The 13,634-nt window shown below is 40.9% G+C and overlaps 1 protein-coding gene across 1 annotated transcript in view; it reads right to left on the reverse strand.

Annotated features, from left to right (window-relative positions):
• Nucleotides 1-318: 318 nt before the first annotated feature.
• Nucleotides 319-13,634, reverse strand: part of LOC121379951 — a 67,058-nt gene continuing 53,742 nt past the window's right edge. Inside the window, exons 2-3 of the mRNA XM_041508645.1 lie at nucleotides 5,682-5,810; nucleotides 319-1,781 (exon numbers count right to left, since the gene is read on the reverse strand). Coding sequence (XP_041364579.1) covers nucleotides 1,708-1,781; nucleotides 5,682-5,810 — 203 coding nt within the window. The 3' untranslated portion in view covers nucleotides 319-1,707. The remainder of the gene's footprint in view (nucleotides 1,782-5,681; nucleotides 5,811-13,634) is intronic.

Raw genomic sequence — 13,634 nt, forward strand, 5'->3', positions numbered from 1 at the left:
TATACAATCCAGAGTTTATTACTGCACTCCCCCCCCCCCCCACCCCCTATTTTTTAATATTGAAATAGACCAACAAGTTCGCCTATTACATAAATAGTCTTGCCCGATATTTTTAGAATTTGTACGCTCCCGAATAACGCTATAAACGGCGAAGTGTAATTGGTCGATATTTGAATTGTTATTTATAGATGAAATGTCACCTGGACATGGGAGTCCACGCAGTGCTGTTAGATCTACCAGGGTAGACCCAGTAGAGCTAATTTTAATCAGATTGGGTGATGGTGATGGGCGTGTGTAATGACAACAATATTGTTTGAGGGAATGTTTTAATACTTTAGTGGTACATGTACAATATATCTGTCATTTACAATGCTTCATTTAATGATCACAGGTATAAAGTAATACTATGTCACTATTAATGACTAAAATCGCAGAATTGTGTCGTCAAGTCCTGGAAGGCGAAAGACTGCAGAAAAGAGCATTTAAAACATAGAACACACTTTCAGAATCATGTATTAAGCTGGTTGTGACTGTAGGCTCGGTTGGACCAATTCAGTTCGCATTGCAGATAATGTTAACATTTTCATTTAATTGATATAAGCAGTGTATCAACATAATTCAGGCAGTATACATTTAATTTACCTGCAAGAAAATGGGGGTGGGGAGTGGGGGGTCACATGACATTTAAGAAATTAAAATTTCGACTTTATAAGCAACCCTCATTTTATTGAGAAAATATATCGTGGTGCTATTTTCTATTACACTGGTTTCAGCCTCTAGTGTGTACTGCACAATAATTGTATACGAAATAATAATTATATATTAATTTATTGGGAATATATATTCACCGTTTCAAATGACTAAACTACCAGTCAGAGCTGCAGCCACTCCGTAAATATCTGCAGGTTCGCCACGAACTTTGACCCAAAACTGTCGTCCGGCTAAATGCCTAGCTAACTGTGACGTCATGACATTTCAAAATCAATGACCATCTAGCCAGGACCATCTAGCCAGGACCTTGGTGTATTTCTGGATCAAGTCCGAAACAAGCGTGCATGTCATGCGTTTCAGATCAAGTACGACCTAGTCGTTGTGGAGAGCTCACGATTCAAGTATGACCCAACAATGGTACAGACCACTTCCGGGTCAAGTGGAGCTGTTCCGGTTCACATTTAACCAATCGGCGAACCGTGGATGCTAATATGGCGCTTCAGAATCCAGTTTGACCCAAAAGCGGTTGTGTTGGTCTGTATTGAAGCGTTCATGACAACAATCATTTTAGAATGTAAATGGAAGTTTTCCTAGATCTCGAGTCACTTGCAAATGTCTTTAAAACACCAATTAATTAAAAACACAAACTGAAATAGTTTAAAACTTCTTCCAATCCACTATTTTTGTTTCAACTGAAACAAAACGACTGCGAAAAACATTTATGAAACTGACAACGGTAATAAATAAATGAATGAACAAACAAACAAACAAACAAATTAATTAATTAATTAATTAATTAATTAATTAATTTTCACCTCTGTCTGCATAACATTCGAACAATTCACAGTGCAACCTGGATCCCAGAGTCCCGTATATACACACTGTTTATTGTTTAAGCACTCGGGTCAGAATTTAAATACCCATTGGTTCATGTTAGTTTTTTGCACTTGATTGTCGCAGAGCCATAGTATGACGTCAGTGACTGTGTCGCATCGACTAAAGCAAACTGTCCTCTTCGCCGGAGAGTTCTTCTGATGAATGTACAGGACCTCGGCGCACATCCTCTGGATCTGCAAATACAGTAAAACTTAAAACAAATAACCAGGCACGGATCCAGGGAGGTCGAGGGGGTCCGACCTCCACCCTGCCAACGACGAAAAATCAAAATGTCCCAACTTATTTTAAAGTACATTCACCGCTAATATACAACTTCCATTTAAATAGTTGCATGTAGACCACCCCTACAACAAATTCCTGGGTTAGCGCCTGAAATGGGAATGTTTGACAAATCGTCGACACATTGCTTAATTAGTAGCTTCTGTCAAAGGATGTTTGACATTACAGCACATTGTTTAACCAGTGGTTATTATGAAAGGATGTCCGACATCACAGGATGTATGCCATCAGAGGATTTTGTCATCACGGAATGTTTGACATCACATGATGTTTCACACTAAGGGATGTTTGATATCACATGATGTTTGACATCACAGGAAGTTTCACACTAAGGGATGTGTGATGTCAAAGGATTTTTGACATTACGGGATGTTTGACACTACAAGATGTTTGACATCACAGGAAGTTTCACACGATCTTTTATAAGTGACATTTATGAAGATGTTTGGCATCACAAAGTGTCTGATATTGTAGCACGTTGTTTTATACGTGGCTGTTATGACAATGTTTGACATCACAAAATGTTTAACATAACAGCACGTTGTTAAATTATAAGTGGCTATTACGAAAAGATGTTTAACAATACAGAATATTTAACGAAGTCGTGATCGCTTCCAAAAATCAGTCAGGTGTCACGTCTATAGAACTGTCACAGGACTGTCACTCCGTAGTAGATTCTTTACAGGACGTTCCATCCTTTTTGCACATCCTTTAGGAGGACTGCCACTCGTAGACTATCTTAATAAATCAAAGCATGCACGATGTAGAGCTCAATAGAAAATACCTATAGCTTTTATGGCATGTACTCATGAATCATTGATAAAACAGTGATGGTATGAGGTATTGGCGAAAGGTTCAGCATATACTGCCCCATCGGTGAGACCTACCACGAGTACTGTAACAGCCTACAATCGTCAAGTCCCGTTGTTTTCATTAAAAGGTTCAGCATATACTGCCCCATCGGTGAGACCTACCACGAGTACTGTAACAGCCTACAATCGTCAAGTCCCGTTGTTTTCATTAAAAGGTTCAGCATATACTGCCCCATCGGTGAGACCTACCACGAGTACTGTAACAGCCTACAATCGTCAAGTCCCGTTGTTTTCATTAAAAGGTTGAGATTTTCAAGGTTTTCACCAAAGAGGTGAAAATGGATGCACAGATTCAAAATAGGGTATTATATCAGACATGTTCAAACTAGAGTATTACATCAAACAACATTTCAGTCAGTGATGCGTCAAATAGCCTCAACCATAAAACGTTTTGAAAGCTTTTAGGAAATGTTTTATTTAACGACGCACTGAACACATTTTATTTTCGGTTATATGGTGTCAGACATATGGTTAAGGACCACACAGACATATAGAGAGGAAACCCTCTGTCGCCACTTCATGTGCTACTCACTTCGATTAGCAGCAAGGGATCTTTTATGTGCACCATTCCACAGACAGTATAGTACTAACCACGGGCTTTGTTACGCCAGTCGTGGAGCACTGGCTGGAACGAGAAATAGCCCAATGGGGCCAGCGACGGTGATCTATCCTAATTCGATCGCGCATCAAACGAGTGTTTTACCACTGGGCTACGTCCCGCCCCCTGAAAGCTTTTAGGAGTCACTGAATGTTAAAACCCTGATCAAATAACTTCTCTGCCAGAATGACATGTCGTTGTTTAAAATAGGTAGAAAAATGTATATAACGACTATGCCCTAGGATGTAAAATCTACACAAACGTATTTAGATGTCTTTAAATCAATATATATCCACAAACGTCCGCTCTCCTCCACAACTTACCCACCACTACGTTATGTTGCCTTCATGTGGACAGTAATACAAACGAGTGTCCCTTCATCGATTATACAATTATATAATTATCCTCTTGAGTTTCTAGTGACGATGGCAGCTTGGGTAATGAAGACAGATTTATCATGAAGTGAGTGTCATATAGACACATTATTACCAAATAGACTGTGTCCAGCTAACAGGATGCCCCGATCCGACTGGAGGACGCCAGTTAACTAATCAGCGGCTTGGAAATTCTGACACATAGTCTTCAGAGGAATCGCCAGCGTTCAACAAATCCACTAGCCTGGCTAGTAGAATTGTGGTCGGGGTTAGTGGAAGTATATACTAGTATTCAGAGCCGGTTTAAGGATCCGCGGGGCCTGTATCACAAATAACAGTGGGGAACCCTTCCCAGGGAGAGGGGGAAAATGACCTGGGAGAAATAAATGTACACATCACCGCGGGGCCCATTGAAGCGCTGAACTAGACACCACCGAGGCCGGTTTTATTTATAAGCATTTTCCCACAGACAGGACAACACAAACCAAGGCCTTTGATATACCAGACGTGGGGAACTGGTCCATTATGTTACAGTTTGCGCCTTGTCCGGATCCATTAGTGGAATGGAACCACCTTTAGTTCTTCATATTTAGTTTTAAATTTGCACTATGGACAAAAACATTTTTATTTAGCTTCCTTGTGAAATGTAAAGATTAAACAATTTATATTATTCCAAAATCCTAATTAGTGGCCGAATGTGAAATGCATCTCATTATTACTGACTGCTATTTTAATGGATATGTCATAAGGATTTATTTAATTTTTGTCCTTGTTTTGTTATTGTTTTTGTTGTTGTTGGGGCTGGTGGGTTTTTGTGGGATTCTTTTTTTTTTTCTTCTTTTTTTTGTGGGTGGGTGGGGGGGGGGAGGGCGTGTGGTTTTTGTTGGTTTTCTTGGGGGGGGTTGAGTTCTTTTGTGGGGTGGGGTGGTTTTGGTTTTGGTTTTGTAATTAAAAAGAAATAAAAAATGTTTGGATATTTTAAATTCCGCCTAATTACTATTCTCAGATACCAGGATGGAGACCACTAGTAATGAGCTCGCCTAACGTGTGATGGGTCGTAGGTTCGATCGACCTTGGCGGGGTTTTATCATATCTCAGACAGTGAACCAAGATTAATATACCAAACACCGTTTGCTGTGCGTTTTCCTTCTATGGGAAAATATATGTAATCTGAATGATAAAAACGTATTTTGTGATCAAAATCGTATCTCTGTAAAAGGCAGAGTCCAAAGGATGTTTTAGGAGAACCGCCACTCCCATCCCTTGTTACAGTGATTCTACCCCACTGTCTGGACCAAGTTTTAGGAGGACCGCCACTCCCATCCCTTGTTACAGTGATTTTACCCCACTGTCTGGACCAAGTTTTAGGAGGACCGCCACTCCCATCCCTTGTTAGTGATTTTACCCCACTGTCTGGACCAAGTTTTAGGAGGACCGCCACTCCCATCCCTTGTTACAGTGATTTTACCCCACTGTCTGGACCAAGTTTTAGGAGGACCGCCACTCCCATCCCTTGTTACAGTGATTTTACCCCCACTGTCTGGACCAAGTTTTAGGAGGACCGCCACTCCCATCCCTTGTTACAGTGATTTTACCCCACTGTCTGGACCAAGTTTTAGGAGGACCGCCACTCCCATCCCTTGTTACAGTGATTTTACCCCACTGTCTGGACCATGTTTTAGGAGAACCGCCACTCCCATCCCTTGTTACAGTGATTTTACCCCACTGTCTGGACCATGTTTTAGGAGAACCGCCACTCCCATCCCTTGTTACAGTGATTTTAGCATTTAGCAGAATATTTATTGTTTCCAAACTGTTTTTCTTCTCTTTTTTACGTCAAGCCAAAGTGCAATTATTGACTAAAAAAAATCCCCCCCCCCCCCCAAAAAAATAAAATAAAAATAAATAAATAAATAAAATCTATTACCCTCTGAAATAAAATGTATTTACCTAATTCACTGTCACTCTCGCCGTCCGTGTCGTCACTTCCGCTTTCGTCATTGGCATCGTCATCATTTACCCAACACGTCTTCCGGTGCTCTATGGGTTTATATGTTATAACTTTTGTGTCTCTATTTTCTGGAAAACAATGTAAACGATTACAATTGTAATATTCCAAATATGCGAATAAATTCATAAATACTAATCGGAGGTAGTTACAAATGATGTAAGAGGTGTCAGTTAGGGAAACTCAATGGTGTAGCGAGGGGTGGTGGGGGAACGGGGGCCATGGCACCCCCAATCAAACCTTTTTTGTTTTGTTTTTAAACTTAATTTAAATTTTATAAAATCATACATACATAAATATTGTGGTTGCCCAACACCCAACACCCCCCCCCCCCCCCCCCCCACCCCAAACCCACCACTATAAAATCCTCACTACGCCAGTGAGGGAACTGTCGTAGCACAGCGCAGAAAGCGGTGTATACTCAGTAGGTCAAATGGGGCTGTATAAGGATACATTAAAGATGCAATGTCGCCTCTAATGTTATTACATCGTTTCGTAATTCAAAAGTCGAATATAATTACAGTTTTAAATAAATTATATGCACCATCACACAGACAGGGTAGTACATACCACGGCCTTTGATATACCAGTTGTGGTGCACTGGCTGGAACAAGAAATAGCCTAATGGTCAAGCATCAAGCAAGTGCTGTACCCCTGGGCTGTGTCCCGGCCTTAATGGCGAATTAATGCATGTTATGTGTTGTGAATTTAAGACAACCTCTAAAGGATACGAAACATCACGTTAACACCAACAGCAACAGAAATTGCATGATCTATTTTAAATGGTTAAATAATTAAAAGATATACTCGACATTTCAGCTTTAAACGTCCATTCCTACCAACATTCAATACCTTTCTTCTTCTTTTTCTTCTTTTTTCTTTCTGCAACCGCTTACGTAATCAATATGCTTGTTTTATGAATGTAACTAGAAAAACAACATGCTATCAAATGGGGATTTTTGTGGGGTTATAAGTATTCATGAGGTAATTATCTCTCCAGAAGAAACCGCGCACAAAGCAAATTGATGTGCATCTCTTTTAACTTAAAAAGTTATTCCAAGAAGCAATCACAGGATCATTTCTTTCCTCCTCAACTTGTGTGCACACCAGCCACTTGAGTTGGAGATCAATATAGCAAACACCCTTTGAAGAGATTGTAATTCCACTGATGTTAACTCAACACAGAGATGTTGAAGTGACAGGCCATAGCTAGGGAGGGTGGAGGTAAAGTTTAGGTTTGTTTCATTTAATGACACCACTAGAGCATATTGATTTATTAATTATCGGTTATTGAATGTGTACATTTTGGTAATTCTGACAAATAGTCTCAGAGTTTTCGTGCTGGGGTGTAGTTAAACATTGATTGATTGATTGATTGATTGATTGATTAATGCATTCATTCATTCATTTATTCATAGTCTCAGAGAAGAAACCGCTAAAAGTTTTTATTAGTAGCAAGGGATCGTTTATATGCATCACCTCACAGACAGGATAGCACATAACACGGCTTTTGATATAGCAGTTGTGCTGCACTGGCTGGAATGTGAAATAGTCCAATGGGCCCACCAACGGGGGTCGATCTTACATCGCTCACGCATTAGGCGAACGCATTACCACTGGGCAACGTCCCGCCCCATCTAGATTTTAAACACTACAGTAAATATTTCACTATTATTAAAGCGTTTTTGATAACTGAAATCAGATACTACTTAGATTATATTGTTTTTATTATCCATTTCCATACATCTGACGTGTTTCTGGTTATCCTGGTGTTTCTGATATCACAAAATGCATTTTTCATACGTACCTCTGAGAAGTAACGGTTATGGAGACAAGCTCTCGTCTAGTTTAAAAGATATTTCCCCGTTTCAGCGTCACAAACTCATATTTCACTCTATTGTAACTTTATCTAAATGTGTTACAGGTTTGTAGATTAATCAAATTTAGTGTCCATTTTCACGGGGTGAAATAGAGAATACTTTAACGAGTTCTCGCTTGAGACCGCTTATATCACAACTCGTGTGTTATCAGTCGTACATCACGATTAAAAACACACGAGTTGTAATATAAACGGTCTCACACGGGAAAGAGTATCGTATTTTATTTATTACACCGCACATCAATGAACACAAATCGCACATAATGACTTCCAAAATAACTAAACAAGATATGAAAATGCACAGATTAAAGACTGGAAAAATGGCTCTCTTCATTTAGCTATTTATCAATGAAATTTTGTTTATAAAAATATATACTCTTCAAAAAAAGAAACGCAAAAGGGTACAAATGGGTTATAACTCCGATTTTATGTTTCCTACCGGTTCATGCTTTGTGAATATAAGGTCATTGCATGTCCCAAACACATTCCCACGGTTACATTCGATAAAACGCAGCTACTGTACAATAAAGTTCCAAAATGTGAATATTCGCAAAAACGCAGCCACGTGCAAACCATGTCACCACTGCACGTGCGTTGTCTGCACATGCAACATGAACACCGACAGTATAAAAGTGCAGGGTGTTCGCTTGCCTGGCCTCTGTATCTGGCCGACAGTTGACAATCCAGGACATGCCACGTCTCAGTGAACCGCAGAGAAACAATGCCATCGGCCGACTAGACGCAGGCGAATCCAGAACGGCCGTTGCCAGGGCATTCCATGTGTCCCCAAGCGCCATCTCCAGACTGTGGGACCGTTACCAGCAACATGGATCAACACGGGACCTCCCTAGATCCGGTCGACCACGGGTCACTACCCCCGGGCAGGACCGCTACATCCGGGTACGCCACCTTCGGGAACGATTGACTACTGCCACCTCCACAGCCGCAGCAATACCAGGTTTGCGCAGGATATCCGACCAGACCGTACGGAACCACCTACGTGAGGTAGGAATTCGTGCCAGACGTCCAGTTCGAGGTGTCATCTTAACACCACAACACCGTCGACTCCGACTGCAGTGGTGCCAGATTCATCGACAATGGCCTCAACTGCGATGGAGACAGGTGTGGTTCAGGGACGAGTCCCGATTTCTGCTCCGACGTCATGATGGAAGATGTCGCGTGTATAGGCGTCGTGGTGAACGTTATGCGGCAAACTGCGTGCAGGAAGTGGACAGATTCGGCGGGGGTAGTGTCATGGTGTGGGCAGCCATCTCACACACTGGCAGAACTGACCTGGTCCACGTGCAGGGCAACCTGAATGCACAGGGCTACATTGACCAGATCCTCCGGCCACACATCGTTCCAGTTATGGCCAACGCCAACGCAGTGTTCCAACATGACAACGCCAGGCCTCACACAGCACGTCTCACAACGGCTTTCCTACAGAACAACAACATTAATGTCCTTCCTTGGCCATCGATATCACCGGATTTGAACCCAATTGAGCATCTATGGGACGAGTTGGACCGACGCCTCCGACAGCGACAACCACAGCCCCAGACCCTGCCCGAGCTGGCAGCAGCCTTGCAGGCCGAGTGGGCCACCATCCCCCGGGACGTCATCCGTACTCTGGTTGCTTCAATGGGCAGGCGGTGCCAGGCAGTTGTCAACACACGCGGAGGCCACACCCGGTATTGACTCCAGATGACCTTGACCTTGGTGGTGTGTCCTATCACTTACTCACAATGGACTAGAGTGAATTGTGAACAATCCTGCAACATTTGGTAATTATCGGACTCACCATTCAATAATTAAATCAATTCTCCAAATGTTACGACAATGTGGTTTTGCGTTTCTTCTTTTGAAGAGTATATATTTTGTTACATTAATTATAAGAATTGACAGCAAATAGCAACGTATTTTTCCGATTTAAAAATATGAACAGAAAGAACCATGCGCACACTTTTTGCATGAACATTGCGGAAATGTACTGCGTGACACGGTCAATTGCCTGTTCAGAGGTTATGTCCTCACAAAAGAAATATTCTACAATGTGAAGAGACGAAAAATATCGCATAGGCATCTGGTCTACCGCGGTGTAATAAACCAGGGTTTGCACCTTTTACAGGACACAGTATTATTGTCTCAACAGACACCTAACACTATTACACCATATCTGCATACCATTAAAACCGTCAAAGATTCCAATTTAGGGCCACATCGTGTCTGGCGTAAGTCAGATACCGTGTCCCTAGGGTGCGAATTTGAACATTAATTTGATATACGCTCGTTATCTTTATCTGACGCATACGGTTACCCGAGGGCTTGCATAAATACATTTACAGATACTGAACGAGAAAAGAAACGAGAAAATTAATTAAGTTTTCTCTAATTAGAAATGAATGAATGAATGAATGAATGAATGTTTAACAACAACCCAGCACAGAATATACACCGGCTATTTTTGTGCTGTGGTGTCGTTACACATTAATTTATTCATCCATTCATTCATTTATTCATTCATTCATTTATTCATTCATTCATTCATTCATTCATTTCTAACTAATTTAGATTATTGTATTAGAATGATTGAGTTCGTATCCCATTAGTGATTTGTGTCTGTTGAAATTATTACTCTCTCTCTCTCTCTCTCTCTCTCTCTCTCTCTCTCTCTCTCTCTCTCTCTCTCTCTCTCTCTCTCTCTCTCTCTCTCTCTCTCTCTCACATTCTCTATACTACATACATATTAATTTAGCTACAAGTTCCCTCTAATCTCTACACCATGCAAGCAATATACCTTTAAAAAATGCATTAGATAATTGTGTAATCATATTTATTCTTCTCTACACCACAGTTACTTTATGATCTTGTCCATCTGACGATAAGATCAAACAAATGCACAGCTGTGTGTAAACGAAACCCTGATAGAAATTGAAAGTGCATTCCATGATTACATGGCTGGTGGATAAGAAGATTGAACGCTGCGACTTCGTCTAGCGCCTTTAAATCTAATACATTTTCTATGAGATTTCCCGATTACCCATCAGTTTTTACGACCAAAATAAATACCAACAATTTTCAAAGCAGCAGTTTTACTCCTCTGTTTTTAGCTCAGCCAGTACCCTTCGTAATACTACGGGGGCGGGACGTAGCATTGGTATATCAAAGGCCGTGGCATGTGCTATCCTGTTTGTGGGATGGTGCATATAAAATATCACTTGTTATTAATGGAAAACAAAATGTTGTGGGGTTCCTCTCTAATGTCAATTGTTTTGCATTTACCATATTTTGACACCCAATAGCCGATGTATTTTTCGTGCTGGGGTGTCGTTAAACATTCATTCATTCATTCATTCATTCATTCATTCATTCCTCTCTAATACTATTCGTCAAAATGCCAAATGTCTGACATCCAATAGCCTATGATTAATAAACTAATGTGCTCTAGTGGTGTCACTGTATCTTTGCTAATAATGCCTTTTAGTCAACTGTATTGATATGACATAGAATGCATTGTTATACTAATTATAATAATATTGGATATAAAATCTGTTTTTCAGTTATCCATTTAATAGAGATGCTAAGTGGGGTTAGGGGTGGATATTGTATCAACTGGGGGTTTTCTTCTTTTCTCTTTCTCTCTTTTTTGGGAGGTATTAATGTTTTGTTTGGGAGTTTTTTGGGAGTTTTTGTTGGGGTGTTTCTTTGGGGGTGGGGAGTGGGGATTGTTTAGTTTTAGATTTTTGTGTACATCTGTTTGTGTGTGTGTGTGTGTGTGTATGTGTGTGTGTGTTTCTCTCTGTATGTGTGTGTGTGTGTGTGTGTGTGTGTATGTGTGTGTTCTGTTGTGATGTGTTTGTGTTCTGTTGTGATGAGTTTGTGTTTCTTGGGGTGTTGAGAGGTTGTAGTATTTGGTTGTGTTGTTATTGTTGTTGGGGGGTTTTGTTGGCTTTTTTGTGTGTTTTGTTCTTTTTGGTTCTTTAATTCATCAATGTTGTTGTATGTGTTTCTTTGGAGGGGGTTAGCTTTTTCCTTAGTGCTTGTACATCTGTTTGTTTGTGTGTGTGTGTGTGTGTGTGTGAGTGTGTGTCTCTGTGTGTGTGTGTGTGTGTTTGTGTGTGTGTGTGTGTGTGTGTATATGTGTGTGTGTGTATGTGTGTGTGTGAGAGAGAGAAAGTGAGTGCGAGTGTGTATGTGTGTGTGTGTGAGTGAGTGCGAGTGTGTGTGTGTGTGTGTATATGTGTGTGTATCTGTGTGTGTGTGTGTGTGTGTGTATGTGTGTGTCAGAGAGAGAAAGTGAGTGCGAGTGTGTTGTGATGTGTTTGTGTTCTGTTGTGATGTGTTTGTGTTTCTTGGGGTGTTGAGAGGGGTATTTGGTTGTTTTGTTATTGTTGTTGGGGGGTTTTGTTGGCTTTTTTGTGTGTTTTGTTCTTTTTGGTTCTTTAATTCATCAATGTTGTTGTGTGTTGTGATGTGTTTGTGTTCTGTTGTGATGTGTTTGTGTTTCTTGGGGTGTTGAGAGGTTGTAGTATTTGGTTGTTTTGTTATTGTTGTTGGGGGGTTTTGTTGGCTTTTTTGTGTGTTTTGTTCTTTTTGGTTCTTTAATTCATCAATGTTGTTGTATGTGTTTCTTTGGAGGGGGTTAGCTTTGTCCTTAGTGCTTGTACATCTGTTTGTTTGTGTGTGTGTGAGTGTGTGTCTCTGTGTGTGTGTGTGTGTGTGTGTGTGTGTGTGTGTGTATCTGTGTGTGTGTGTATGTGTGTGTGAGAGAGAAAGTGAGTGCGAGTGTGTATGTGTGTGTGTGTGAGTGAGTGCGAGTGTGTGTGTGTGTGTGTGTGTATGTGTGTGTATCTGTGTGTGTGTGTGTGTGTGTGTGTGTGTGTATGTGTGTGTGTCAGAGAGAGAAAGTGAGTGCGAGTGTGTATATGTGTGTGAGTGTGAGTGAGTGAGTGCAAGTGTTTGTGTGTGTTTGTGTGTGAGTGCGTGTGTGCCTGTGTGTGTGTGAGAGAGAGTGTGTGCGTGAGTGAGTGCAAGTGTCTGTGTGTGAGTGTGTGTGAGTGAGTGAGTGCGTGCGTATGTGTGAGTGAGTGCGTGTGTGTGTCTGTCTGTGTGTCTGTCTGTGTGTGTGTGTGTGAGAGAAAGAGAGAGAGTGAGTGTGTGTGTGAGTGCGTGTGTGTGTGTGTGTGTGTGTGAGAGTATGTGTGTGTGTGTGTGAGAGTGTATTTGTGTGTGTGTGTGAGTGAGTGTGTGTATGTATGTGTGTGAGTGCGTGTGTGCCTGTGTGTGTGTGTGTATGTGTGTGTGAGAGTGTGTGTGAGTGTGTGTATGTGTGTGAGTGTGTGTGTGTGTGAGTGAGTGAGTGTGTGTGTGTCTATGTGTGTGAGTATGTGTGTGTCTGTGTATGTGAGTGTGTTGTGTTATGTTGTGTTGTGTTGTGGTGTGGTGTGTTCGTGTTCGTGTTCGTGTTCGTGTTTCTTGGGATGTTGAGAAGTTGTAGTCTTTGGTTGTTATTTTGTTATTATTGTTGTTGTTTTTTGTTGGCTTTTTTTTTTGGGGGGGGTTGTTTTAATTGATCGATGTTTTTTAATGTGTTTTTTTGTTTCGTGAATGCTTGTTTTTAACATGTCCATGGGAGCACTCCTCTACAACTAGGAATGTTGCATCCATCACTCATATCGAAATCATGTTTACTTGGTCCTACATCTACATACCTATTGTCTTACCAGTGGTATCCGATTATACTATTATCATGTTACACAATTCACTGTTGTAATCAATAATGTGTATATTAGCCAGAAGAAACCGTTATTCACCTAGGTCTTTGGCCTGGAAGTGCCTATTGTTGTCTTCAAGAGGTGGTATACCCGATATTATGGTTATATAATATATGGCAAGGTAATGAAATGGTACACCGGTTAGGTCAGACTCTTCACTACACAGGTACTTAAAGCTACAGTGCTGGTAATATTATATTTAGATAACATAGAATATAACTATATTCGTTAGCGTAGGAGAG

This window comes from Gigantopelta aegis, chromosome 8 (assembly GCF_016097555.1).
Source record: "Gigantopelta aegis isolate Gae_Host chromosome 8, Gae_host_genome, whole genome shotgun sequence".
NCBI lineage: Eukaryota > Metazoa > Mollusca > Gastropoda > Neomphalida > Peltospiridae > Gigantopelta > Gigantopelta aegis.